Source organism: Colobus angolensis, unplaced genomic scaffold (assembly GCF_000951035.1).
Source record: "Colobus angolensis palliatus isolate OR3802 unplaced genomic scaffold, Cang.pa_1.0 Scaffold85, whole genome shotgun sequence".
Taxonomy (NCBI): domain Eukaryota; kingdom Metazoa; phylum Chordata; class Mammalia; order Primates; family Cercopithecidae; genus Colobus; species Colobus angolensis.
The window spans coordinates 6,431,372-6,458,221 of NW_012122376.1; the positions used below are offsets into that span (position 1 = coordinate 6,431,372).

General features: G+C 42.2%; 1 protein-coding gene across 2 annotated transcripts in view; it reads right to left on the reverse strand.

Moving 5' to 3' along the window:
- The window catches only part of BTBD16 (BTB (POZ) domain containing 16), a 66,590-nt gene that overhangs the window by 12,853 nt on the left and 26,887 nt on the right, over window positions 1-26,850 (reverse strand). For both annotated transcript variants that reach the window (XM_011930238.1, XM_011930237.1), the window contains exons 9-10: window positions 26,100-26,230; window positions 17,894-18,013 (exon numbers count right to left, since the gene is read on the reverse strand). In XM_011930238.1, the coding sequence (XP_011785628.1) occupies window positions 17,894-18,013; window positions 26,100-26,230 (251 nt within the window). The remainder of the gene's footprint in view (window positions 1-17,893; window positions 18,014-26,099; window positions 26,231-26,850) is intronic.

A 26,850-nucleotide genomic window follows, 5' to 3' on the forward strand; every position in this document is an offset into this window, starting at 1 on the left:
TTCACCCACAACTTGCCTGCTAGGAATGCTAGTAGGGCCAGCCCTGGTGCACATACTCACACACACTTGCTGCACATACAGGTGTCTATGCTGCTATCTCAATGCCCATGTGGTCCTGTCTGCTGTCACTATGACCTACCAGCTTTTCACTGAGACTGAGTTCAATGTCCTTCTGTCTGTCAAGATGGTCCTGACCCTAGCACAAAGGGAAATCCTGTCTACTCACAACCACAGCTGCCCTTTTTGAGAACCTCCTACACTCAGACTCTTATACTTCTTCCATTCCTCCATGCTTATTGTTGAAGGTATGTTTTGGTGCTTCTGCTTCTCAATATGTCTGGAAAGCCAAGAAGCAATGTGGCAAAGGGGGAAAATTAGTAAGAACTAAGCATAATATTTAGGGACCCTGAGAACAATAGACACTCAGGTTCCAGAGATCCAAATTAAAGGGGAATAGAGTCATCACCTCTCAGAGCAAGAGAAGACACAAACAAGGCAAGAAGCACGAACGTCAGATAATGAGAAATCCTCTTGACCCAGAATACATCAACCTCCCTGCACAAGGCTTGGTTGAGCTATTCTAAAAGAGAACAATTTAATGGCCCTAATGTCCGTGACTCATGGGATATTTCAAAATTAATGTGCTGGTAAAGAGATCAGTGTTGACACACCAGGGTTGCCCAGTTTTATGCTAACTCTGGCTACACCTGCAAATGCCATTCATGAATCACAAGAGGCACATGGCCTCGCCCTCCCTGGGGACACAGCATCATAGCACATTTCCCTCAAGAAATCAGTGGGCTCAGGGCACCCAGGGTACAGGGCATGGCAGGGAAGCTCTCCTTGAAAGTTTCCCCCTGCGGTTCCCTTGGGAATGGTATATGGGGGAATGGGTGGGGGAAGGTGCTGTTGGGTTCGGCAGTGCACACCCATGCAGCCAGCACATGCTCTTGTTCTCTCCGCAAAGAGGAGCTAAGAGGAGGAATTCATCCAGTGCACAAGTGAGATCAGAGAAGGCTTTCTGGAACTGGCTTTGTCCAGCTCTGTAAAGGCTGGGTCAGCTTTGGGTAAGGTACAGGAAAGAACAGACTCAGCTGGAGAATCAGGGGAATCTAGAAGTTTGGATCATATGGGAATTGGCTTCATTGGCTACATTCAAATTAATTCCTCCTTCTGGTAAGGTGGAAGCTCATTGCCAGAATCTACCCTGCAGTGTCTGAGAGATACCTGTTTAGTGACTAATAAATCAGCTAAGGATTAGAATTACATGTCTGCTGATTTGCCCTTGACCCTAAGAGCTAAGAGTGTCAGAAGACCTTGAAGACCAAGGTCAACCCCAGCACCACCATCCGTTTGCAAAAGGAGCCTAAGTAAGCTCCTCATTATGCCTGGGCCTTAGCTTATTCAACTGCAAAATGAAAGGGTGAGACCAGGTGACTTCTAAGGGACCTTCCAGCATCAACCTTCTTTGAATTAATAAAGTGAGTAATTTACAAACTGACATGAACTGAATGCATTTTGTTGTCCTGTAGCTCCCAAACTGCCACTCATTTCAATTAGTACAATCATAAGAAGAGTTCCACACTATTCTCCTGCAGAAAGGTTTTTGGAGGTGGGAAGACATTTTCTACTTCTAATTATAGTGACCAATTTCACCTGATTGAGGACTGAATTCTCCACCCTTCTAGCAGTCATTCAGATCCAGCCCTGCCCCACATACCATAAAAGGACACATAAGAAGCAACAAGAAGCTACTTGTCAATCTCCTGCTGAACCTGAGCATACACAAAGCAACTGGAGAGTCATCCCTAGGCCCTGAGAAGACAGTTCCACTTGAAATGTAGCATACACACTGTAATGCCTAAGGCTGGAGGGAGAAAGTTGCAAACCAAGGTCAAATCCATACCCAGCAGGACTGAAACCATCCCATGTTTCGTGCACTTCAAGCTGTCACTCTGCAAACAGGACACTGTTTCAATTAAACACTGAAAAGCTGGCCAGAAAGTCACTATATTCCTTCTTACGGTGTGTACCTGACATGCAATGCAGAGTAGTTTTCAGAGTTAAAGTGAAATATTTCAGAGGTGAAAACCACCATTAAAGAACATTCAAAGCACCATTCATTCAGTACTTAGTCAACAGCTACTAACTACTAAAGATTGAGGACTGGGAGGGTAAAGTGAGTGAGACACAGTCCTTGCTGCAAATGGCCAGTGTGGGAGCCATGCTTAGGAATAGATAATCCCAATAATTATTTTATTCACAAGTGAGAAAGCTTACAGAGATGGGCATGCAATACTATGGAGCCCAGAGACTGGACATCTGAATCAGACCGTGGGGAGAGAGGGTGCTCCTGGCGGGTTTCCTTGGGGATAACTGAGCCAAGTGTGGAGGCACAGCAGATCCCTCTAGCAAGATGGCTTTTGAAATACACCATACACCTGAGCTCCTGATAAAGAACTGATCTCTTTAAATTCACCATAATTAATCCAAAATAAGATCATCTTCCACAGGTGCCATATTTTTGTATAAATCACCATGGATTCCAAACTGCAATGGGCTGCTTCTCCCATCTTCTCTCATCTCCCTTTCTAGCCAGGTGAACCAGATGAATGAATTAATTCTCTTGCTACCATATTTGTTCTTACAGACACTCTTTCCACTCCATCTTCTTGATATCACCAGAGCTCAGACCCTTTGCCCCTCATGGAGAGAGTGGCAACTGTTTCCAAGGCCTCCTCACTTTCTCCACCCACCTGTCCCCTACTAGAATGTCTGATAAAGCCGCCCCCACTCCTGACCCAATACACTATACACATGCAGATTATATCAAAATGCCTGGGATGCAGTTAAAGGAAACGTATAGCTCTAAATCAGAAAAGAAGACAGCCTGGAAATCAGATATCTAAACACCTATCTCAAGAGGTTAGAAAAAGAATATCAAATAATTCTTGAAGAAAGTAGAGGCCGGGCGGGGTGGCTCAAGCCTGTAATCCCAGCACTTTGGGAGGCCGAGATGGGCGGATCATGAGGTCAGGAGATCGAGACCATCCTGGCTAACACGGTGAAACCCCGTCTCTACTAAAAAATACAAAAAACTAGCTGGGTGAGGTGACGGGCGCCTGTAGTCCCAGCTACTCAGAAGGCTGAGGCAGGAGAACAGCGTAAACCCGGGAGGCGGAGCTTGCAGTGAGCTGAGATCCAGCCACTGCACTCCAGCCTGGGCGACAGAGTGAGACTCCGTCTCAAAAAAAAAAAAAAAAAAAAAGAAAGTAGAAGGAAAGAATGAAGAGAAAAATTAATGAAATAGAAAATATACAATTGAAAAATGTCAACAGGTGTGTCAAGTCAAAAGGTGTTTTTAAAAAAAAAATTAATAAAATAAACCTCTATCAATGCTGATCAAAGAAAGAAAGAAGAGAAATATACAAATTATCAATATCTGATAGGAAAAGAGGGCTATCACAACAAATTCTACAGACACTAAAAACATGATAAACATTTACCAAGTGGATTAAAGACTTAAATGTAAGGCCTAAAACTATAAAAATCCTAGAAGAAACCTACAAAATGTCTTTCTGGATATCAGTCTTTTCAGAGAATTTGTGATTGTCCTCAAAAGCAATTGCAATAAAAACAAAAATTGACAAGTGGGACCTAATTAAACTTAAGAGCTTCTGCCCAGCAAAAGAAATCATCAGCAGAGTAAACATAAAACCTATGCATCCAACAAAGGTGTAATACCCCAAATCTATAAGGAACTTAAACAAATCAACAAGCAAAAAACAACCCCATTAAAAAGTAGAAAAAGGACACGAGCAAATACTTTTCAAAAGGAGACATACAAGTGACCAAGAAACATATGCTAAAAGGCTTAACATCTCTGATCATCAGAAAAAGGCAAATCAAAACCACAATGAGATACCATCTTATACTAGCCAGAATGGCTATTATTAAAAAGTCAAAAAATAACAAATGTTCCCAAGGTTGTGGAGAAAAGGGAACACTTATACACTTTTGGTGGAATGTAAATTAGTTCAGCCACTGTGGAAAGCAGTTTGGAGATTTCTCAAGAACTGAAAATTGCACTATACCATTTGACCCAACAAGCCCATCACTGGGTATATACCCAAAGGAAAATAAATCATTCTACCAAGAAGACACATGCATACGTATGTTCATCACAGCACTATTCACAATAGCAAAGACATGGAATCCACCTAGGTGTTCACCAATAGTGGATTGGACAAAGAAAATGTAGTGCATGTACACCATGGAATCCCACACAGCCATTAAAAATATATATATTATGTTATTTGCAGCAACATGAATGCAGATAGAGACCATTATCCTAAGTGAATTAATGCAGAAACAGAAAACCAAATACCATATGTTCTCACTTATAAGTGAAAGCTAAACATTGGGTACACATGAACATAAATACGGGAATAATAGAAACTAAGGACTACTAGAGTGGGGAGCGAAGGAGACAAGGGCTGGAAAACTACCTATTGAATACTATGCTCAGTACTTGGGTGACAGGGTCAATTGTACCACACCTGAGCATCATGTAATATATCCATGTAACAGACTTGTACATGTACCCCCTAAATCTGAAATAAAAGTTGAAATTTTAAAAAATATACATAAAATACAATCATAAAGAATTTTAAAAATTTTTTACCAAGAGAGATCATATTGTGAGCCATGAAACAGGTCTCAATAATTTAAAAGAACTAAAATCATACGAAGTATTTTCTCTGATAACAATGAAATTAAGTTAGAAATCAGTAACAGGAAGATATCTTAAAAAATCCTCAAATATTTGCAAAACAAAGAACACAGTTCTAAATAATCCATAGATCAAAGAAGAACTCAAAGGGGAAATTAGAAAGTATTTTGAACTGAAGTTTAAAACACAACATATCAAAATTTCTGAGATACAGCTAAAGCAATAATTAGAGGGAAATTTATAGCACTAAACACTTAGAAAAAAGGTCTTAAACCAATGACTTAAGTTGCCACCTAGGAAACTAGGAAAAGAAGAGCAAACTAAACATTTGACAAAATAAAACATCTATTTCTGATAAAATTAATCACCAAACTAGAAATAAAAGGAACCTCCTCAACACGATAAAGGGTAATTATAAAAAACCTCTAGTTAAAATTTTATTTAATAATGAAAGATTAAATTCTTTCCTCCTGTAATCTAGAACAAGGCAAGAAGGTCCACTCTCACCACTTCTGTTCAACAATGTACTGAATATTCTATTCAGTGTAATAAGGCAAGAACAAAAACAGGCATATAGATACAAAGGAAGAAATAAAATTATCTTTGTTTACAGGTGACACCATTGCCTATGTAGATTCCTAAGGAATCTATAAAAAAAAGTTTCTAGAACTACAGTTGAGTTCTACTAAGGTTGCATAATACAAAGTCAATGTAAAAAATTAATTTTATATTTCTGCATATTAGCAAAGAACAATCAGAAATCAAAGTTAAAATAATACCTTTTACAATAGTGTTAATATGAAAGCCTTAGAGATAAATTTTCTAAACAATGTGCAAAACTACACGAAACATTTATGAAAGAAATTTAAAAGGACCTAAATGAATGGAAAGATACACCACATTCACGAATCAGAAGACTCAATCTTACTAAGATGTAAATTCTTCCCAAATTGGCCTGTACATTGAAGACAATCCTTATCAAAATTCCATGAGATTTTTCTACAAAAACTGTCAAGCTGACTTTAAAATTAATATGAAAGTTCAAAGAAGCTAGAGTAGTCAAAACAGCTTTGAAAACAATGAACAAAGCTAGAGAACTTACATTACCTTATGTCAAGACTTAGTAAAAATGAATTATCTAATCAAGATAATATATTAGTATAAAATAGGAATATGGTTTAAAGGAACAGAATATTGAGTCCCAAAATAAACACACACATATGGTTGATGTTTGACAAAGGTGCCAAAAGCAATTCAAAGGAAATAGGATAATTTTTCAACACATCGTTCTGAATAATTGGATATCTATATGCAAAACATGAACATTAACCCTTACCTCACATATATATATAACTTAATTCAAAAGTAATCATAAATATAAATGTGAGAGCTAAAACAATAAACCTCCCAGAAGAAAACAGAGGAAAAATCATAGTCATCTTGCTTTGGCAAGATTATTAAGTAGGACACAAAAGGAATGAACTGAAAAGAAAAAAAAGAGTCAACACATTAAACATCAAAATAAAAAACTTCTGATATTCAAACTACACTATTTTGAAAGTGAAAATATAAGTAAGAGATTTGGAGAAAATATCTATGAAATATATATCTGACAAAGGACTTGTATCCAGAATATATAAAGAATACTTACAATTCAATAATAAACAACCCGGTTTTAAAAATATGGGCCAAAGGTTTGAACAGATTTTTCATTAAAGAAGATAAATGAAGGACAAATAACCATATGAAACGATGCTCACCATCATTAGTCATTGGGGAAATGTAAATTAAAATCACAATGAGATACCATTACAAATGCATTAAATTGGCAAAAATTAAAAAGGTTGACCAAATGTTAGCAAGGATGTGGAGCAAATGAAATGCCCCCCTTTGGGAGGCCAAGGCAGGTGGATCTCCTGAGACCAGCCTAGCCAACATGGCAAACCCTGTCTCTACTAAATATACAAAAATTAGCTGGGCGTGTTGGCATGTGCCTGTAATCCCAGCTACTCAGAAGGCTGAGGCAGGAGAATCACTTGAACCTGGGAGGCAGAGGTTGCAGTGAGCTAAGATCATGCCACTGCACTCCAGCCTGGGCAACAGAGTGAGACTCTGTCTCAAAAACATAAAACAAAAACAAAAACAAAAAATAGTGCAACCACATTGGAAAACAGTTTGGCAGATTCTTAACAAGTTAAACATACACCTACCATTTTACCTAATCATTCTATTCCTAGGTATTTATTTACATAAAAGAAATGGAAGCATACTCTCCCATAAAGACTTGTACAGGAATATTTATAGCAACTTTATTTATGAAGTTACTGAAAACAACCCAAATGTCTATGAAAAGATGAACAGAAAAACAAATTTTGGTAATCCATGAATGGAATATCGCTCAGCAATAAACAAAAAGACCTACTGATACATGCAACAGCATGGACGAATCTCTGAATAATTATGATGCGTAAAAGAATCCAGAAAAAAAGGAGTACAGACTCCATGATTTATTTACATAACATTCTAGATACACAGTCAGACACCACTTAACAACATTTCAGTCAACAACAGACCACATGTAAGAGAGTGGTCCCAAAAGATTATAGTGGAACTGAAAGACAGGACTGAAAAAGTTCTATTGTCTAGTGATTCCATAGCACAACACATGTGTTTGTGGTGAGGCTGGTATAAAAAACACCCTATTGTGCTGCCTGTTGGACAAAAGTATAGTACATGCAATTATGTTTAGTACATAATACTTAATCATGAATAATAAATGACTGTTACTGGCTTATGTACTTACTATTAGATACTTTTAATCTTTATTGTGTAGTGTTCTCCTTCTATTTACATAAAAAAAAAAAAGTTCACAGCCTCAAGCAGGACCTTCAGGAGGTATTCCAGAAGAAGCCATTGTTATCATAGGCAATGACAGCTTCATAGGTGTCATTGTCCCTGAAGGCCTTCCAGTGGGACAAGATGTGGAGGTGGAAGACAGTGACATTAATGGTCCTGACCCCGTGTGGGCCTAGACCAATGCATGTGTTTGTGGCTTAGTTTTTAACAAAAAGTTTTAAAAAGTAAAAAATAAACATAAAATTTTAAAAAACAGGATAAGAGTTTATAGAACAGATTATCAAGAAAATATTTTTGTACAATTGTATAATGTGTTTGTGTTTTAAGCTAAGTGTTATTATGAAACAGTCAAGTTTTAAAAATTAAAAAAATTATAAAGTAAACACTTGTAGTAAGCTAAAGCTTATTCGTTATTGAAGAAATAACATTTCAGTGTAGCCTAAGTGCACAGCGTTTATAAAGTCTACAGCAGTCCAGGCGCGGTGGCTCACACCTTTAATCCCAGCACGCTGGGAGGCCAAGGCAGGTGGATCACCTGAGGTTGGGAGTTCGAGACCAGCCTGACCAACATGGAGAAACCCTGTCTCTACTAAAAATACAAAAAATTAGCCGGGCGTGCTAGCACATGCCTGTAATCCCAGCTACTCAGGAGGCTGAGGCAGGAGAATCACTTGAACCCGGGAGGCAGAGGTTGTGGTGAGCCGAGATTGTGCCGTTGCACTCCAGTCTAGGCAAAAAGAGTGAAACTCCGTTTCGGGGAAAAAAAAAAAAAAAAAAGTCTACAGTACTGCCCAGTAATGTCCTAGGCCTTCACATTCATGCACCACTCACTCACTCACTGACTCACCAGAGCAACTTCTAGTTCTGCAAGCTCCATGCATGGTAAGTGCCCTGTACGGGTGTACCTTTTTTTAATCTTTTACATCCTATTTTTACTGTACCTTTTCTATGTTTAGATACACGAATACTTACCATTGTGTTACAACTGCCTATGATATTCAGTACAGGAATATGCTGTGCAGGTTTGTAGTCCAGGAATGATACACTATACCATGTAGCCCAGGTGTGTAGTAGGCTATGCCATCTAGGTTTGTGTAAGCACACCCTGTGGTGTTTGCACAAGGATGAAATAGCCTAACAACGCGTGTCTCAGAACACATCCTAGCTGTTCAGTGACGCATGACTGTACAACATTCTAGAAAATGCAAACAAATCAAGAGTGATAGAAGCAGATCTGTGTTTGCCCACCAAGGGTGGTGGTGGGGCTGAAGCAAAGAGGACTAGCGGATTGTTTTGTTTTGTTTTGTTTTGTTTTTGAGTTGGAGTCTCACTCAGTCACCCAGGCTGGAGTGCAATGGTGTGATCTCGGCTCATTGCAACCTCCGTCTCTCAGGTTCAAAGTGATTCTCATGCCTCAGCCTCCCAAGTAGGTGGGATGACAGATGTGCGCCACCACGCCTGGCTAATTTTTGTATTTTTAGCAGACACAGGGTTTCACCATGTTGGGCAAGCTGGTCTGGAACTCCCAACCTCAGGGGATCCACCTGCCTCGGCCTCCCAAAGTGCTGGGATTACAGGGGTGAGCCACTGCACCCGGCCTACGAGCGGATCATTAAGTGTCATAAGGAAACCTTTAAGTGAGATGGATATTTTCATTATTTTGATGGTAATAATCATTTTTTGGGTACTTATGTACATCAGAACTCATCAAATTGAAACCTTAGCTATGTGCAGTTTATTGAACTCCAATTATTCCTCAAAAAATCTCTAAAAAGATAAAGTTTGTTAATTACTGGTGTCAATAAATTTAAAACAATTTAGATGAAAAGTACACATTCCTTGAAAAACAGACCATAACTAAAATTGACACAAAAAGACCCATAAAATCTGAATAATACTATATATATAAAGAAAATTCTATCTGTAAGTAAAAGTCTTCCAAACTCTGAAACCCAAACGGCTTCACTGATAAATTCTTCCAAATATTCAGGGAGACAAAACAGCAGTCTCTCCCAAACTCTTCCAGAAACCAGAAAAAGAGGGACTGCTTTGAAATTTATTTGATGAAACTAGCATAACCTCAATATTAATTAAAAGCTGGCAAGGATAAACCAAGAAAGGAAAATTTCAAGCTAATATCTCTCATGAATATAGAGGCGAAAATTCTAAACTGTCAGCAAATAGAATTCAGTGACACAAAAGAGGATAACATTGCTTAACCTAGTTGGTTTCATTCTAGGAATACACAGTTGGTTTACCATTAAAAAATAAATGAACAGTTCTATATCTTGATTGCAGTGCTGGTTATACAGGCATATCTATTTATCAAAGTCATCAAACTGTACGTTTAAAATGTACTTATTTTCCTGTAATTAAATCACACCTCAAAGTTTATTGCTTTGAAAAATCAATATATTTTACCACATTCACAGCAAAAAGGGAGAAAACTATACATCATTTTGAGAGAATCTGAAAACCATTTGGTAAAGTTGGTAAGATTCACTCATGATTTAAAAACTCTAGAAATAGAAGGGAATTTTCAAAATCTGATAAAGAGTATCTACACCAAACCCACAGCAAACAGCATACATAGATTGGGAATTACCGAAAGCTTTTTCCTTGAGACTGGGGAGAAAAAAAAGATATTCATTATCACTACGTCTACTCAACATGATACTGGAGATTCCACCTAGTGCAATAAGGGAAGAAAAATAAGTGAAAGACACAAGATTTGGGCCGGGCGCGGTGGCTCAAGCCTGTAATCCCAGCACTTTGGGAGGCCGAGATGGGCGGATCACGAGGTCAGGAGATCAAGACCATCCTGGCTAACACGGTGAAACCCCGTCTCTACTAAAAAAAATACAAAAACTAGCCGGGCGAGGTGGCAGGTGCCTGTAGTCCCAGCTACTCGGGAGGCTGAGGCAGGACAATGGCGGGAACCCGGGAGGCGGAGCTTGCAGTGAGCTGAGATCCGGCCACTGCACTCCAGCCTGGGCGACAGAGCCAGACTCCATCTCAAAAAAAAAAAAAAAAAAGACACAAGATTTGGAAAGAAAGAGATGAATCTAGCATTATTCTTTAAAAATCATAATTATATGTAGAAAACATACAAGAAAATGTACAGGCTATTATTAAAATTAATAAGAAAATCTATCAATATATGAACACAAAGTCAATATGCAAAACTATTGTATGTCTATGTATCAGCACTGAACAATTAGAATATAAAAATGTTTAAATGATACCATTTACAATAGAGTCAGCAAACATTATACACTTAGGAATAAATACAACAGAAAATGAGCAAGGCCTCTCTATACAATAAACTGTTAAATATTATTGAGAGAAATTTTATTTTTATTTTTAATTTTTTTTGTGACAGTGTCTCACTTTGCCATCTAGGCTGGAGTGCATTGGCACAATCACAGCTCACTGCAGGCTCAACTTCCCAGGCTCAAGTGATCCTCCTGCCTCAGCCTCTCAAGTATTTGGGACTACAGGAGTGTGCCACTATGCCCCGCTAATTTTTAAATTTTGTTTTGTAAAGAGGTCCCACTGCGTTGCCCAGGCTGGTCTCTAACTCCCAGCCTCAGGCCTCCCCAAAGTGCTGGAATTACTGGTGTGAGCCACTGAGCCTGGTCAAGAAATTTTAAAAGACAAACAAATGGAGATGTATACCATTTTCATGGATTACAAATCCCAGTATTCTAAAGAGGTCAATTTTCCCCAAATTGATCTACATATTCAACATCTTCCCAGTCAAAATCTCAGCATTTTTTTCTCTTGTCTTTTTTGGTGGAATTTGACAATCTGATTCTAATGTAAATATGTGAAAATCCGAAGGACCAAGAATGACCAAGGTAATCTTGGAGAAGAACAAAATTGGTGGATGTCTTATTCCATCTCAAGATTTATAACGAAACAGTAATTAAGAAAGTGTGGTATTGCTTCAAGGATAGACAAGACGAATGGCACAGAATAGAGATACTAAAAATGATGCATATGTCATACATATAGTTGCATGACACTAACACTTATAGCATGTAAAATATGTTGTGACAAAGGTGACACTGCAGAGCAGTGAGCAAAGCATGGCCTTTCCAGTAAACGGTGCTGGATCAATTGTGCATCCTTATAAAAAGAAGGACCGTGACCATGGCCCGTCCCTCACACTATACTCAAAAAAATACTTCTGGATGGACTCTAGATCTAAATGCAAGGTAAAACAATGGAGCTTCTAGAAGAAAATAGGAGAATATCCACATGGCACTGGAATAGGCAAAGATACTTAAATAGCACTAACTATAGGCCAGGCATGGTGGCTCAAGCCTGTAATCCCAGTACTTTGGGAGGCCGAGGCAGGCGGATGACAAGGTCAGGAGTCCCAGACCAGCCTGACCAACATCGTGAAACCCCATCTCTACTAAAAATACAAAAACTAGCCAGGTGTGGTGGCATGTGCCTGTAATCCCAGCTACTCAGGAGGCTGAGGGAACAGAATCATTTGAACCCGGGAGGCAGAGGTGGCAGTGAACTGAGATTGTACCATTATACTCCAGCTTGGGTGACAGAGTGAGACTCCATCTCAAAAGAAAAAAAAAATAGTACTAACTATAAAAGAAAGGCTTGATAAATTGGACTGCCTTAAAATTTAAAATTTTGTTCATCAAAAGAGCATTATGAGGCCAGGCACAGTGGCTCATGCCTGTAATCCCAGCACTTTGGGAGGCCAAGTCAGGCAGATCACCTGAGATCAGGAGTTTGAGACCAGCCTGGCCAACATGGTGAAACCCCGTCTCTACTAAAAATACAAAAGATTAGCCAGGTGTGATAGCACATGCCTGTAATCCCAGTTACTCGGGAGGCTGAGGCAGGAGAATCATTTGAACCCAAGAGGCAGAGTTTGCAGTGAGCCGAGATCACATCACTGCACTCCAGCCTGGGCAACAGAGTGAGACTCTGTCTCAACAACAACAAAAGGCCATTATGAAAGTGAGAAAGCCAGCCACAGAGAGAAGGTATTTGGAATTCATATATCCAACAAGGACATGGACCACAATGTAGCAGAACATAGAAAAGAACATGACCACCTAATAGAAAAGATGGGGTAAGGACTTGGACAGGCACCTCACTAAAGAAGATACCCAATGGCTAACAAATATATAAAGAAATGCTCAGCCTCATTAGCAGGGGAACATAAATTAAAAGGGAATAGGCCAGTTAGTTCCACTATCCATCCATTAGAAAAGTGAAAGACCAGCCGGAAGCGGTGGCTCACGCCTGTAATCCCAGCACTTTGGGAGGCTGAGGCGGGTGGATCACCTAAGGTTGGGAGTTCAAGACCAGCCTGGCCAACATAGTGAAACCCTGTCTCTACTAAAAATACAAAAATTAGCTGGGTGTGGTGGCGCATGCCTATAGTCCCAGCTACTCGGGAGGCTGAGGCAGGAGAATTGCTTGAACCTGGGAGGTGAAGGTTGCAGTGAGCTGAGACTATGCCACTGCACTCCAGCCTGGGAGACAGAGCGAGACTGCCTCAAAAAAAAAAAAAAAGAAAGAAAGAAAGAAAGAAAAGACAAGAAAAAGAAAAGTGAAAGACCAAATATACCTAGTATTGGCAAGGATATGGAAAAATCAGAATTCTCATGCACTGCTGGTTAGGGAATAAATTAGCACAGCCACTTTGCAAACTGTTTGGCAGCATTTACTAAAGTTGAACCTATTCATACCCTATGACGTAGTAATTCTATTCCTAGGTTTTTACCCAATAGAAGCACATAATTATGTGTACCACAAGACATGTACGTGGTTGTATATAGCAATACTATTCCTAGTGGCTGAACATGTCCATCAACATCTGAATAAATTGTGGTATAATCATATAATGAAATATCCTATGAGAATAAACAAGTTATTGCTACATGCAGCCACGTGGATGGATTTTACAGATACACTATTGTGTGAAAGAAGACAGACATTTAAAAGTGTATGCTGCATAATTCTATTTATACAAAGTTCAAGAAAAGGGAAAATGTATCGGCAGTAAAAGAGGTCAGGATACTGTTTACTTTTGGTGGAAGAGGTAGGGACTGAGATAAGGGCTTTAGAGACTGGCCATGTCCCCCGTTCTGGTCTGGGTGCTGGTTACACAGGTGTGTTCACTTTGTAGAAATTCACTGAGCTCTTTATTTAAGGTTCACGCACTTTTCTGCATTTTATGCCTTGATTTTAAAATGTTCTTTTAAAAAGTTGAAAATGTGCTTGTTTCTGCCCTTTCTCCGATTACAAGTTTTTACAGCTTTCCTGAACTTCTCAGACTACCAAGTGGAATGAAATGATGACTTTTCCTTCATGGATGAAGGCAACAGTTTTGCTTATATTTTTTATTTTTCCTACAAGGAGATGTTAAATTTAATTCTGGACAGCCTATTTGTTTTTCTAAACTAGCTATTGCCAGGAAAACAGGCTGTAGAATGTAGAGGGATGTGTGTGTGTGTGTGTGTGTGTGTGTATGCTTTAGGTGTGTGTAACTGTGATGCGTTTATGTGCATATAGGTGTGCGTTTGCAAGCCACACACATGACCGTGCGTGTGTGTTTATATTTCCTTCTTACACTGATATTCTTGGATAGCAACAAAAATAAACGAAGTCGTTTCTAAACATCTGGCTAGGCAAAGAAACTGCCCCTTCAATATTATGTCAATGTCTGAGGCACATAGCACATGTTCAAAAAATATTTGTTGAATGAATGAAAGAATGAAAAAAAAATTAATGAACAAAAGAAAATGGGAGAGTAGAAATGGCTTGGACGTATGTCTTTAATTTTGGGTATAGTTGTTGCTGGAGAAGTCAATTATTCAACTACGTTCCCTCCTAGCCTGTCTTCCGGACACTGCTGAGACAGATGAGGAAAGGGCGTCTGACTCATTTTACTCAGTTAATGGCTCTCGACCCTCCTTTCCGGATTCTGGGCCAGCCAAGGCCATGCCCGCAGTTGCTGCTCAGCTTCTTTCCTGGTAGGGTCAAGGGCCGGGTGAGCTAATATTTGTTCAGCTTGTCCCACTACTGACACGTTAGGAAAGTGCAGATCCATGTTGTGAGTTCCCATAATGTGACGGCCTCCACATGTCCTCCTCCCCATGAAGTAGATTGCTCTGTCATTTAAATGATTTTATCAATATTTGCAATTTTTAAAATTGGGCCAAATAGCTCCCTCTCTTCTCTCTCTTCTCATTTCCGAGTCTGTTTACTGTCTTCCCCGGGGTCTGCTCCTCTGCCTGTTTACTGTCTTCCCCGGGGTCTGCTCCTCTGTCTCACTTTGAAATGCTCCTGGCACATCCCTGTCAGCAACTACTGGAGCTTCCTTGATTAGCTGCTCCCTTTGCCCCTTCAAAGTTTGTAGCTCAACTCACCTGGTGAGGCAATGCTGACCCAGGCTATCTGTGACTCCCTGCAGTCTCCCTCCACCTCCGCAGGGAGCAGAGGTGCCTCAGGGCAGCCTGAGCCCTCCAGTCACCAGCCCTGCTAGGCCAGCAGCTACAAGGCCCCCCGCACTGTCGCTGGTCAGCCCTGGGGATCGTCGGCAGGGGATGGCAAACATGGAGCCAGGGCGCCACCAAGCCTGGCTCCTGCATCCAGGATAGACACCACTAATCTACTGCGACATTCTTCTTCTCAGAGCCTAGAGAAAAACTGAGAATCCTTCTTGGGCTAGTGCACTCAACGGGCACCACCCATCAATAGAAACAGAAATGTGTCTCCTATCTCTATGGTTTGAAGTTGCCACACACATGGCGTTCTCCGAATTTTCCATCAGCATTTAAGACCCACTTCTCTGAGAAGAACGGAGCTACAAAAAAATGGACCCAGCATGGTGGCTCATGCCTACAGTCCCAATGCTTTGGGAGGCTGAGGTGGGAGGATCACTTGAAGCCAGGAGTTCAAGACCAGCCTGGCCAACATGGTGAAACTCCACCCCTACTAAAAATATAAAAATTAGCTGGGCGCGGTGGTACATGCCTGTAGTCCCAGCTACTCGGGAGGCTGAGGCACTAGACTTGCTTGGACCCGGGAGGCAGAGGTTGCAGCAAGCTGAGATTGTGCCATTGTACTCCAGCCTCGGTGACAGGGTAAGACCCTGCCTCCAAAAAGAAAAAAACAACAACAAATGTACCCAGCACAGTGGCTCATGCCTGTAATCCCAGTGCTTTGGGAGGCCAAGGTGGGAGGACCACTTGAGACCAGGACTTTGAGACCAGCCTGCACAACAGAGTGACGCTGTTTCTACAAATAATAATTTTAAAAATTAGTCAGTTATGGTGACATGCTCTTGTAGTCCCAGCTACTCAGGAGGCTGAGGCAAGAGGATCGCTTGAACCTAGGAGTTTGAGGCTGCAGTGAGCTATGATCACCCCACCGCACTCCAACCTGGATGACAGAGCAAGATCCTGTCTCAAAAAAAAAAAAAAGAAGAAGAAAAAAATGTCTGATGGAGACTCATGGTCCAGCAAGGTGCCAGGCAAGATGGGACAAGAGAAAGGATCATAAGCCCTTTGTTGAAGCTGCTTATGGTGTCCCTGGGAGGGGCAGGACATACACATGAACTAAGGGGTTCATCAGGGGCTAGGAAGAGCAGCTCTGGTGGGAGGCCCCTGTCACGGATAGACAGAGACGAGGCAGAGCAGGCAGGGACTGGGGGAAGCAGGAGCAGTCAGAGCAGACCCCCAGGTGAAGGAGCCCAGGGCTCAGGAGATGCATTTAGGAGATGGAGGCCAATGACAAGGACACAACTGCGAGGTGCTACCACTCTGGGGCAGGAGATGAGCTGGGCAGGAGGAGAACCATCTGCAGTGCTAAAAGTGGGCCACAGGGTCCTCTGTGCTGACAGAGTGGGCCTGGACAGTGTGCAGGGGAGAGCATCCAAGCCCCACGCTTTCCCATCTTTTCTCCCAGTCTGACCCAAAGCTTACTGGAGAGAGGGGAGAGCCAAGCAGGGAAGGAGGGAGGTTGGGGAAGGGACACAGCAGGCTCTGGCTGTCTGGAGCCACCCCCCACTCTATATTGAGAGGACTCGGCCCCTGTTGAAAGATTTGTCATCAGTGCTTAGGTCGGGGCAATGACATGACTTGGAAAGAAGCAAATGGTTTCCAACAAAGAAAATTGTACAGGATCAGGGGGCTTGGGGAAATGCATGGTGATGCGAGCTCTGGGACAAATCAATGTCGATTCGAAAGGAAAATGGAAAAGCCCTAGTGGTGAGAAACACCCGTGTGCCTGCCACCCCGGGGAAGAGCTGTGGCGTCTCTGGCTCAGGAGTGCAAGCGAAGGCCTCGGAAACAGCAACTTTGGCAGGGGGCCCACACCTTGACTCCCTTCTCCTCACTTGCTTCTCCCACATTAAAAACACAGCTCTAATGAATCACCACATTCTAGCTCTTTTCCTATCTCCCAGTGCTAAGACGTTTCCAGTAGGAGAGCTGACCTGGAGCCAAACAGCAATTCCTCCTGGTGGTGCATGACTCATTGGAAAAAGTGTCTCATAGGCTATTAAAGGAGTGGGGGAGGGCGGGTAAAACATTTGGCTTCAAAGCAAATTATATGGAAACTAAACAAAGTACATGTAATTCCGACACTGAATACTGCTTTCCTCAAATAACAAGACAGAGGAAAAAATGGGCTCTTTAGTTAACGCAGTACACAGATGTTCCAGAAATGAATTAAATGCTTCAAAACAATGCAAATGAAACTTGGCTTAAAGGTCAATATGTGAATGCGTGTTTATCTGCTAAACTCACACATGCAAAAGAAATGAAGCATCTTTACTTCCTTAAACTCACCTCGTCACGCTTGGAAGCCCTCATTCCTGAGGATGTGGGGACCAGAAACATAAACCTAACAAGGTAATGCCACCAGTTACGTCCACAGGAAAAAAAAAAAAAAAAATGCGTTTTATTCAACCTAAGAAAGCTGATTTTTTTTCAAACGAAGTTTTAAAGGTCAGGTTAGTGTGGTCATTTTCCTGAACCGAGGAGTACCTTTTGGATCATGCCTATTACTGGACACAACAAGTTCCCAGAAGCATCTGATTATCTCACAGTACAACACCTACATGTTGTTTACTTTTCCAGGTAATTTTGTGGTTTGAAAGCATCCTATAATCTTAGACCCTATTTTTTTTTTTAAACTGCCCTCTGAATGATGCTATAAAAAATTTTATCACTGATGGTTTTCCCCCGTGATATTACGAGCAGTGTTTGTACATTTCAGTATTTGTGTATTTCATCAATCAACACTAAGTTATATTACCTCTTAAAAAATGTCATCACGGTTTCATGAGTTGGAATTGCCTGAATCTTGTAGTTTAGTTGCAAGAAGACCCACAAAAGCATTGTTTTCAGAAGACGGAATTCACTAAAGGTAAACAACCTGGCCAAAATAAAAAGATTGAGAAGACATTTTAGAAATAGCACAAAATCATGCTGCTTGTAAGAAACTGGTTAGAATGAGTTTGGGAATGAGGTGACACCACCTTTGAGTCGGAAGGTAGCCTCAGACACCGAGCAGGTAAACAGCTTACTCAAGGCCACTCAACTGGGAAATGGCGGAGCTAGGATTTGACTCTCAGCAGCCTGACACGTGGGCCTGTGTTTTCACCCACCCTCTGTGCCCCTGCAATATGATGATCATTATTTAATGAGCTCTTACTATGTGTCAGGTGTTCCCAAGATGTTTTCTGTAGATTCTTTCATTTAATCCCACACAACCATCCTGCAAAGTTAGTCCTTACTTTTATAGATGTAGAAATTGAGATTAACCCTATGTTTATTTAAAATTTTAGTATTTTGTTCATCATGGCATTTTTTGCATCAATTTTTTTATAATTTATTTTCATTTATTTTTGTAAATAGTGGTCTTTACCACTATTTTTTTCTTTTTTTTTTTATTAAAGTTCTAGGGTACATGTGCACAACGTGCAGGTTTGTTACATATGTATCCATGTGCCATGTTGGTGTGCTGCACCCATTAACTCGTCATTTACATTAGGTATATCTCCTAATGCTATCCCTCCCCCTCCCCCCTCCCCACAATAGGACCCGGTGTGTGATGTTCCCCTTCCTGTGTCCAAGTGATCTCATTGTTCAAGTCCCACCTATGAGTGAGAACATGCCATATTTGGTTTTCTGTTCTTGCGATAGTTTGCTGAGAATGATGGTTTTCAGCTGCATCCATGTCCCTACAAAGGACACGAACTCATCGTTTTTTATGGCTGCATAGTATTCCATGGTGTATATGTGCCACATTTTCTTAATCCAGTCTGTCACTTTTAATTCTAATATATTACAGTAAAATATGCTGCATCTTCTTGACTAAGTTTTTTTGGTGTTCCCTTAAATTTTGCACCAAGGTGCCTCACTCACTTCACTTGAGTTCTGGCCATGATTGAGGGCTGAAACCTGAGTAACTTATCCAAGGTCACACAATTCTGGGCTCAGACCTGGGTACAGGGCAGGTTAGAATCTCAGTTTCTCACCAAACTGGCTGTGGAACCTCCTGTGAGTTGCTTAATTGCCCTGCAGCTGCAATGTCCTCATCTGTGAAAGTGTGATCACAGCAGCTTCTCAGAGGAAAGTGGTGCAGAGCGGATGAGGTGAGTGTATGAGTTTCCTATCACTCCTATTACAAATTGTCACAAACCAAGTGGTTCAAAACAAAACGATTTATTTTCTCCTCATTCTGGAGGTCAGAAGTACCAAACAAGGTAATATCAAGTTATCAGCAGAGCTGTATTTCTTCTAGAGGCTCAAGGGAGAACTGTTTCCTTGCCTTTTCCAGCACCTAGAAGCCACCCACATTCCTTTGCTTATGGCCCCTTTCTCAGTCTTCAAGTCAGCAGTTCAGCATCTTCAAATCTCTCTATGGTTCTGACTCTTTGGTTTCCCTCTTCACATTTACATGGTCCTTGTGATCACGATGGGCCCACCCAGGTCATCCAGAATAAGCCCCTCATTTTAAAGCCAGCTGACACTATTAACAATAGCAAAGACATGGAATCAACCTATGTGCCCATCAATGGTGGACTGGATAAAGAAACTGTGGTACATATACACCATAAAATACTATACAGCCATAAAAAAGAACAAAGGCATGTCCTTTGCAGCAACACGGGTAGAGCTGGAGGCCATTATCCTAAGCAAATTGACACAGGAATAGAAAACTAAATACTGCATGTTCTCACTTATCAGTGGGAGCTTAAACATCGAGTACACATGGACACCATTAAGGGAACAATAGACACAGGGCCTACCTGACGGTGGGGGGTAGGAAGAGGGCGAGGATTGAAGAACTATGTATAGGGTTGTATTGTTCTGTTCTTGAATTGCTACAGAGAAATATCTGAGACTGGGTAATTGTAAAGAAAAGAGGTTTACTTGTCTCACAGTTCCATGGGCTGTACAGGAAGCATGATGCTGGCATCTGCTTGGCTTCTGGAGAGGCCTCAGGAAACTTACAATCTTGGCAGAAGATAAAGGAGGAGGAGGGTTTCACACAGCCAGAGCAAGAGCAGGAGAAGTCACACACTTTTAAATGACCAGATCTCAAGAGAACTCACTATCAGGAGAACAGCACCAAGAGGATAGTGCTAAGCCGTTAGTGAGAAATCCACCCCCAGGATCCAATCACCTCTTGCCAGGCCCCATCTCCAACACTGGGGATTACAATTCAACATGAGATTTGGTGGGGATACACATCCAAACTATATCAAGGATATTATACTGATCACCTGGGTGACAAAATTATCTGTACACCAAATCCCTGTGATATGCAATTTACTCATGTAACAACCTGCACATGTACCCCTGAACCTAGAATAAAAGTTGGAAAGAAAGAAAAGAATTAGCTGATTAGTGACCTTAGTTCTCATCTGCAGCCTTAGTTTCCTTTGCCATGCAACCTAACATATTCACAGGTCAGCGAGTGGGATGTGGACATCTGTGGGGCCATCATTCTACTGACTGCACACATACGAAGTGCTAAGTACAGTGCCTGGCACATCAAGACATGCTCAGCGGATGGAAGCTCTTATGGATACGTGGCAGAGTCAGTTCCTAGCTGCAGAGCCCGTGCAGTACCTGCTGCAGCATGAGGCCTCTCTTCCATAAACAAGCATTGCCAAAGAATAGCTGCTACCCCATAATGTCAGCTCTGTACGTACGGCTGTTTCCCAGCTCCCTTCTCTAGCAGCCTCTGATGGTTATCTATGGAGCCATTTCAACATTTCCTAAACCCGTTGACATTTTCAGTCTCTGACCATGGACGTAGCATCCTGGCCTTAAAATACATCACCACTTCCACACTCAACCACTGTATGTGGTTATGGTGGGTGGCATGAAAGACAAATTGTGACTCTAAAGGACAATGAAAATGTCACCCACCTCTCATGCTATTTCTGAACAGAGTAAAACTGTCTCTTTCCTCTCCTTTGGTTTTCAGGCCACCTACAAATGCATGGACTTTGACTCTGGCCAGACAGGACCAAGTTTGTCACCATGTGGGCAAATCATCATGAGGCCAGAAAGGGAGACTCTCTTCAGAGCCACTTGATATGATGTCCCCGTGAAGAACTTTGTCAGCCGGGCTGGCAAAGTGGTGTGACTTCCAGTGTAGACTCCACACCTGAGGTCCTCAAGCCCAGAAGGTCCTTTGAGGTCTTACTAAAGAGGGGCTAGCAGCGACACTGGGGAGTCCTTGGGAGCTCCCCGAATCAGAATCCTGGTTCTATTATTTATGAAGGATAATTATTAAAGTCAATTCCTCTGTCTTTAGGTCAATATCAGACCTGAAAGTATTTGTTTCTGCAACAGATAACCACACTAAAGACATTCATACACCTTTTCATTTACCTGAGAGCTCTGATGGCCTCAATCAAGACAGAACCCACAGGGACTTGAAACTTCCTCTATGGGCTGTACCATGTGTGTTTAATGCAGCCATTGGAATGTAAATAGTATTTGTTCTTTAGGGGAAAAAATGCTTTTGATAAGACACTGTCCTCTATTTTTTACTGAGAAAATTATATATCAACAATAAAAGCCCTCTTTTGCATGTAGACCATAGAGAAAATCATGACCACGCGAGTAAGATATGAACAAGGATGCCCACTGCTGCATCGTTTGTCACAGCAAACAAACAAACAAAACAAAACAAAAGGCCATTAGGAAGGGAGTGAAAAGAGATCGTTGTGCATTCATTCAACAGAACCCTGTACAATTAAAATTTTAAATGCTAATTAGATATGTAAATATCAACATGGAGAGAACACAGCACACAATGTCCGTGAATAAGTTGCAGAACGTTACAATCACGATGAGAATGTGTATTTCAAGTTTAAATCTTTTAAAGCAATATTATTTATGTGGTAAGAGTAAAATCACATAGATTAAATCTGCACGAGTTCCTAACAGTGGTTTGTCTTTAGGAGGGGAAGGAGGCAGAAAGTGAGGAAAGGAATAGGACTGGGAGGGGAACATAGGTGACTTCTGCTTCATTGGAAATGTTTGATTTCTCAATTTCAGGCAAAATATTAATATTCGTTCATTTGGGGAGATGAGTACAACTGCGTTTTGTATTATCATTCTACCTTTATACTTTTTTAACAGTAAAAATAACATCAATATTCTTATCGTTCTTGACCATCAATAAGGAAAAAGAAGGCCTCATGCAGATCACATCAGTGGGCTGGTAATGACCACAGGCTTTAGGCCACCAGACGTGGGTTCAAATCCCAACTCTCATGTTGCCTGAGGAGACCTTCAGCTGATCCCGTCATTTCCTATCATCTCTATTCCACAGGCAGGAAACGCCAATAACAGTATCCACCTCATTAGGCTGCTGTAGGAATCAGTCTGGATAACCCACTTGAGTATTTTGCATACAACAGTGCTTAATAATTGGTGGGTATTGTTAGTATTAACTAAAGAAGCATTGGATTCAAGAACTATTATATTTGAGATGGGTGCCCGGGGTGTCCCAGACACCCTTGGGAAACTTGTCCCATGCTAGAGGCAAGCCATGGGACAGATGCAACAAGGAGGACATGCGTAGCTCTTCTTAGGGAACTCCCGAGACCTCAAGACTTCTCGGGTTATAGGCGGGAAGTCAGGGAGAATTGGAAACACAGGGATGCAGTGCCCCTGGTTGCAAGGTAGTCTTTTGTCGAGGTGGGAGCTAGACAGTGCTCTGAGATCTCCATCCTCCTAAGTCCGTGAGGAGCTTGGCTTCCAGAAAAACAGAACTTGGAAGGAAAGTTTCTTAGAGTTAATAGAAACAGGGTAACCCAGTAGCGACCTCTAAAAAATTAACTGAAAACCAAATGCCAGGGAAATAAATTAAAACCAGAGGCTCAGGAGGTCAGGAAAACTGTTGCATATTTTACCCCAGGTGGTTTACAAAATGAAAAGCAAAACCTGAAGGAAGTTGAGCTCGAGGGACTTCAGATGGAGATAGCCGAATGGCCCAGAAGCTGCAGCATCTGCTAGGAAATGGATCGTTCCAAACACCTGTGACCACAAAGAGGGGACTGGACCCACAGCTGGAGGGCCAGATAAGTCAGGCCAAGGGCCACTCCACCCCTAACCTTGGAGTCTGCATTGCCACACATCCCACTCTGGGGCCACGTGACTCCTTGGGACCACTCGGTTCTCACTATGTCTTTTTAGTTGCTGGTAGCTTTGGCCTCCATGACCACCGACGGGGGGTGCAGCACACAGGGCAAGACGTGGACTTTGGAGCCAGTGGAGGCCCTGCCCTGCCCATCATTAGCCCTCTTATATCAGGGATGATAACTGTGCCCACCACATGGGGTGGTGGGGATAGAAAGGGACAGTGCACTTAGCACCCAACACACACCAAAATGTTTGCTCAAGAAAGATACATTCTGAAATAGCTGTGGGCCACGGTGCCAAATCCACCGGCCACTCACAAGCACCCTAACATGAGAAGCCCTAGCTGGTGAAACTTCTAACAAGACCCCTCTTCCTGAACCCTGTCTCCCACCTCTCTCAAGCTTTAACACAGGCAGCCACTGGAGATCAGCCTCAGAAGATGTGAGCAGAGGCTGGGAAGTGGTCAGCCTGGGCACGTGGCTGATGACAAGCCCGAAGCCACACAGGTCTCTTCTCCCATTCAGTGATAGCCCTGGACTGTCTGTGCAGACAGCTCCTGGGGAGGGGCCGGAGGAGTAGGACCCATTTTCCACATCAGTCATGTCTGCCAAGCTGGTGAGTCTAGACACTTGACACGTAATGCTCTTGACCTCTTTTCCTGCCCCGCGTACGTTTGTCAGGCTTATCCCACCACTAACCTTCTGGTTGTGGTCAGACATTTTTTTCTCCTTTCTTGGTTAATGCTGCCAGGGTGTGACAGCTCAGCCTTTCCAAGGGAGGGACAATGTTATGAAAAGTCTAGGGGATGCCATGTTTATCTTTTCTTCAACAATTGCGCAACCTTTGCTCTGCTGGGGAGTAGGGGAGCACCTAAGCAGGGAAAAGCAGAGAACACCACGAAATGACTTTAGGAGTGAGCCAGTGCCCTGGGCTGGCATGAGAGTGGGACTCCTGGAGGCTTCCTAGAGAATATGGTCTCCTTCCCTCTGTCCCAGAACTCTGGTCTACCTGCCTCACATCTCCGTAAATGTGAGGGCATTGCACACTACGTAGCCAATTCAGATCAACAGTAGAATAAATCTTTCCAAATCTAATTTCTGAAATCAGAACGCTTTCCATACATAAGCATGAGTAAACACTCATTTTCTAATATTCTACTAGGATTTTAAGCAGAATTTAGTTTTCACTTTTGAAATTTACTCAAAGGTAATAAAATTTTGGTAACTTGGAAATGGGTACCAAGATCCTTTTAAATAGAGTCCTAAAGAGATATGACAACTAAGTGGTCCTAAACAGCATTGAAGAAAGAAAAAATGCTATAAAAGGCAATATTGGGCAAATGACATTAAAGTATTACATCGATGTAAATTTCTTGAAGTTGATAACTGCACTATAATTACATTTTTCAAAAATTATTTTTCTTAGGAAATAAACACTGAAGCATGTGGAGTAAAGGAACTTAACAAACGCAACTTACCCCCAAATATTAATAGTTCAGAAAAAACAAGTGTATATGTAGATACACATAGAGATGCAGATGATATAGCAAGCAAGGCAGAACTTGAACTCTATGGTGATTGGCAGTACCAAGTGTAACTACATATTCTATGCATTATTGTGTATATATTCTATGCATAGACTAGAATATATATTCTATGCATTATAGCATATATTCTATGCATTATATATTGTATATATTCTATGCATTATTCTTGCAAGTTTTAAGTTTGAAATTATTTTCAAATAAAAATGTTTAAGAGACTAATACAAAATAGAAAGTTCTTTTGACTTAGTAACTTCACTTCTAGGAATTTAATGTGGGAAAAGAATGTGAGATAAAGATAAATGTTGAAGGGTGTTCACCCGTGTGCTATTTATATTGGCAAAATATTGGAAATAACCTAAAAAGCCCGGCATTGGGAAACATCTCCATGAATTTCTGTAAGGGAGAAGGAGCCTGGCAGGGGACAGGCATTTCAGGCAGGAGGATGGGCATGAACGAAGGCCTGGTATAGGGAGGTGTTCAGCAGGGAAGTTTCAGGAGGGGGACACGTGGCTGCACTTAAGCTGTGTGAGTTGAAGAAGCCAAGTCACCAGAGGCAAAGGCTGTTGGCTAGAGACGCAATTAGAAGGGGGTCCAGACCAGAAGCAAGACATTAGAGGTCACCTTGGTCCAAAATAAGACACACTGGACCTCCGATCTTGGGCTGAGGCTGCTACCGGTGGAGAAAGGCCCATAGCGCTGGACTTCATTTGGAAGGAGAAATGACCTCGAGGTTGGGGTGTGGTCACAGTGGCATCCAGGACTATCAAGGCTCTAGCTTGATCCGCTAGTCAGATGGTGGAGGAACACTGGAGGCAGGGTTGGGGTGCAGGAAAGGGCAGGGGCACCGAGAGATGGGTTTTAATCTTAATTGTCAGAGAGATCAAGCAGGTGGTCAGATACGTGGGTGTAGAGTTATTCAGCAGAGAAGTCAGCGCTGGAGATGTAAACTGATTTAAGGTGAGAGATTTTATTTTCTGTAATGAATGTGCATTAATGTTGTCAGGATTTTTTCCTAAAAATTACTTAGGTAATTAAGTCTTTCATTTTTCGCACCCAGGCGAAAATACCTGAGATAGCAGGTACTGAGAGGGTCCCTACCCACAAGAAGGAGCATGAAGGGAGCCCCTTCTCCAGCCCCACACACAGCACCCTGAGTTCCAGCCCCAGCCAAGGCCCAGCTGTCCCGGAGGGCAGGAAGCTTAAGAGTGGGTGCAGCCTCCCCCAGAGCATCTCCCTCTCCAGGCTGGCCTCTACTTTCTCCCATTCCCCCATCAGGGGCCGCACCCTGGGAGCCAGCTCTGACCTGGGGGACTTCAGCACTTTGTGGAGCAGGTCCTGCGGGATTTTGCGGAGGTGGATCTGCGTCCCCACTAGAGGAACCAAGTTCATTTCCAGCCACTTCTCGCAGGCGGTGGTGAGCTGCTCTTCCTTGTACTAAGACAAGAAAAACCAGTTGATGAAGGAAGTCCTGAGCTCTTCGCGCCCTCTACTGGCCTGCGATGACCCTACACGTGTGCTCAGAAGGAGGGTCTCTGCAGACGTGCTCAAACCTTTTCTGCAAAATAGCTGGAAACCATCATTCTCAGCAAACTATCACAAGAACAGAAAACCAAACACCGCATGTTCTCACTCACAGGTGGGAATTGAACGATGAGATCACTTGGACACAGGAAGGGGAACATCACACACCCGGGCCTGTTGCGGGGTGGTGGGAGGGGAGAGGGATAGCATTAGGAGATATACCTAATGCAAATCACGAGTTAACGGGTACAGCGCACCAACATGGCACATGTATACGTGTGTAACAAACCTGCACGTTGTGCATATGTACACTAGAACTTAAAGTATAATAAAAAAGAAAAGGCCAGGCGCGGTGGCTCACGCCTGTAATCCCAGCACTTTGGGAGGCCGAGGCGAGCGGATCACGAGGTCAGGAGATCGAGACTATCCTGGCTAACACGGTGAAACCCCGTCTCTACTAAAAATACAAAAAATTAGCCGGGTGTTGTGGCGGGCGCCTGTAGTCCCAGCTACTCGGGAGGCTGAGGCCGGAG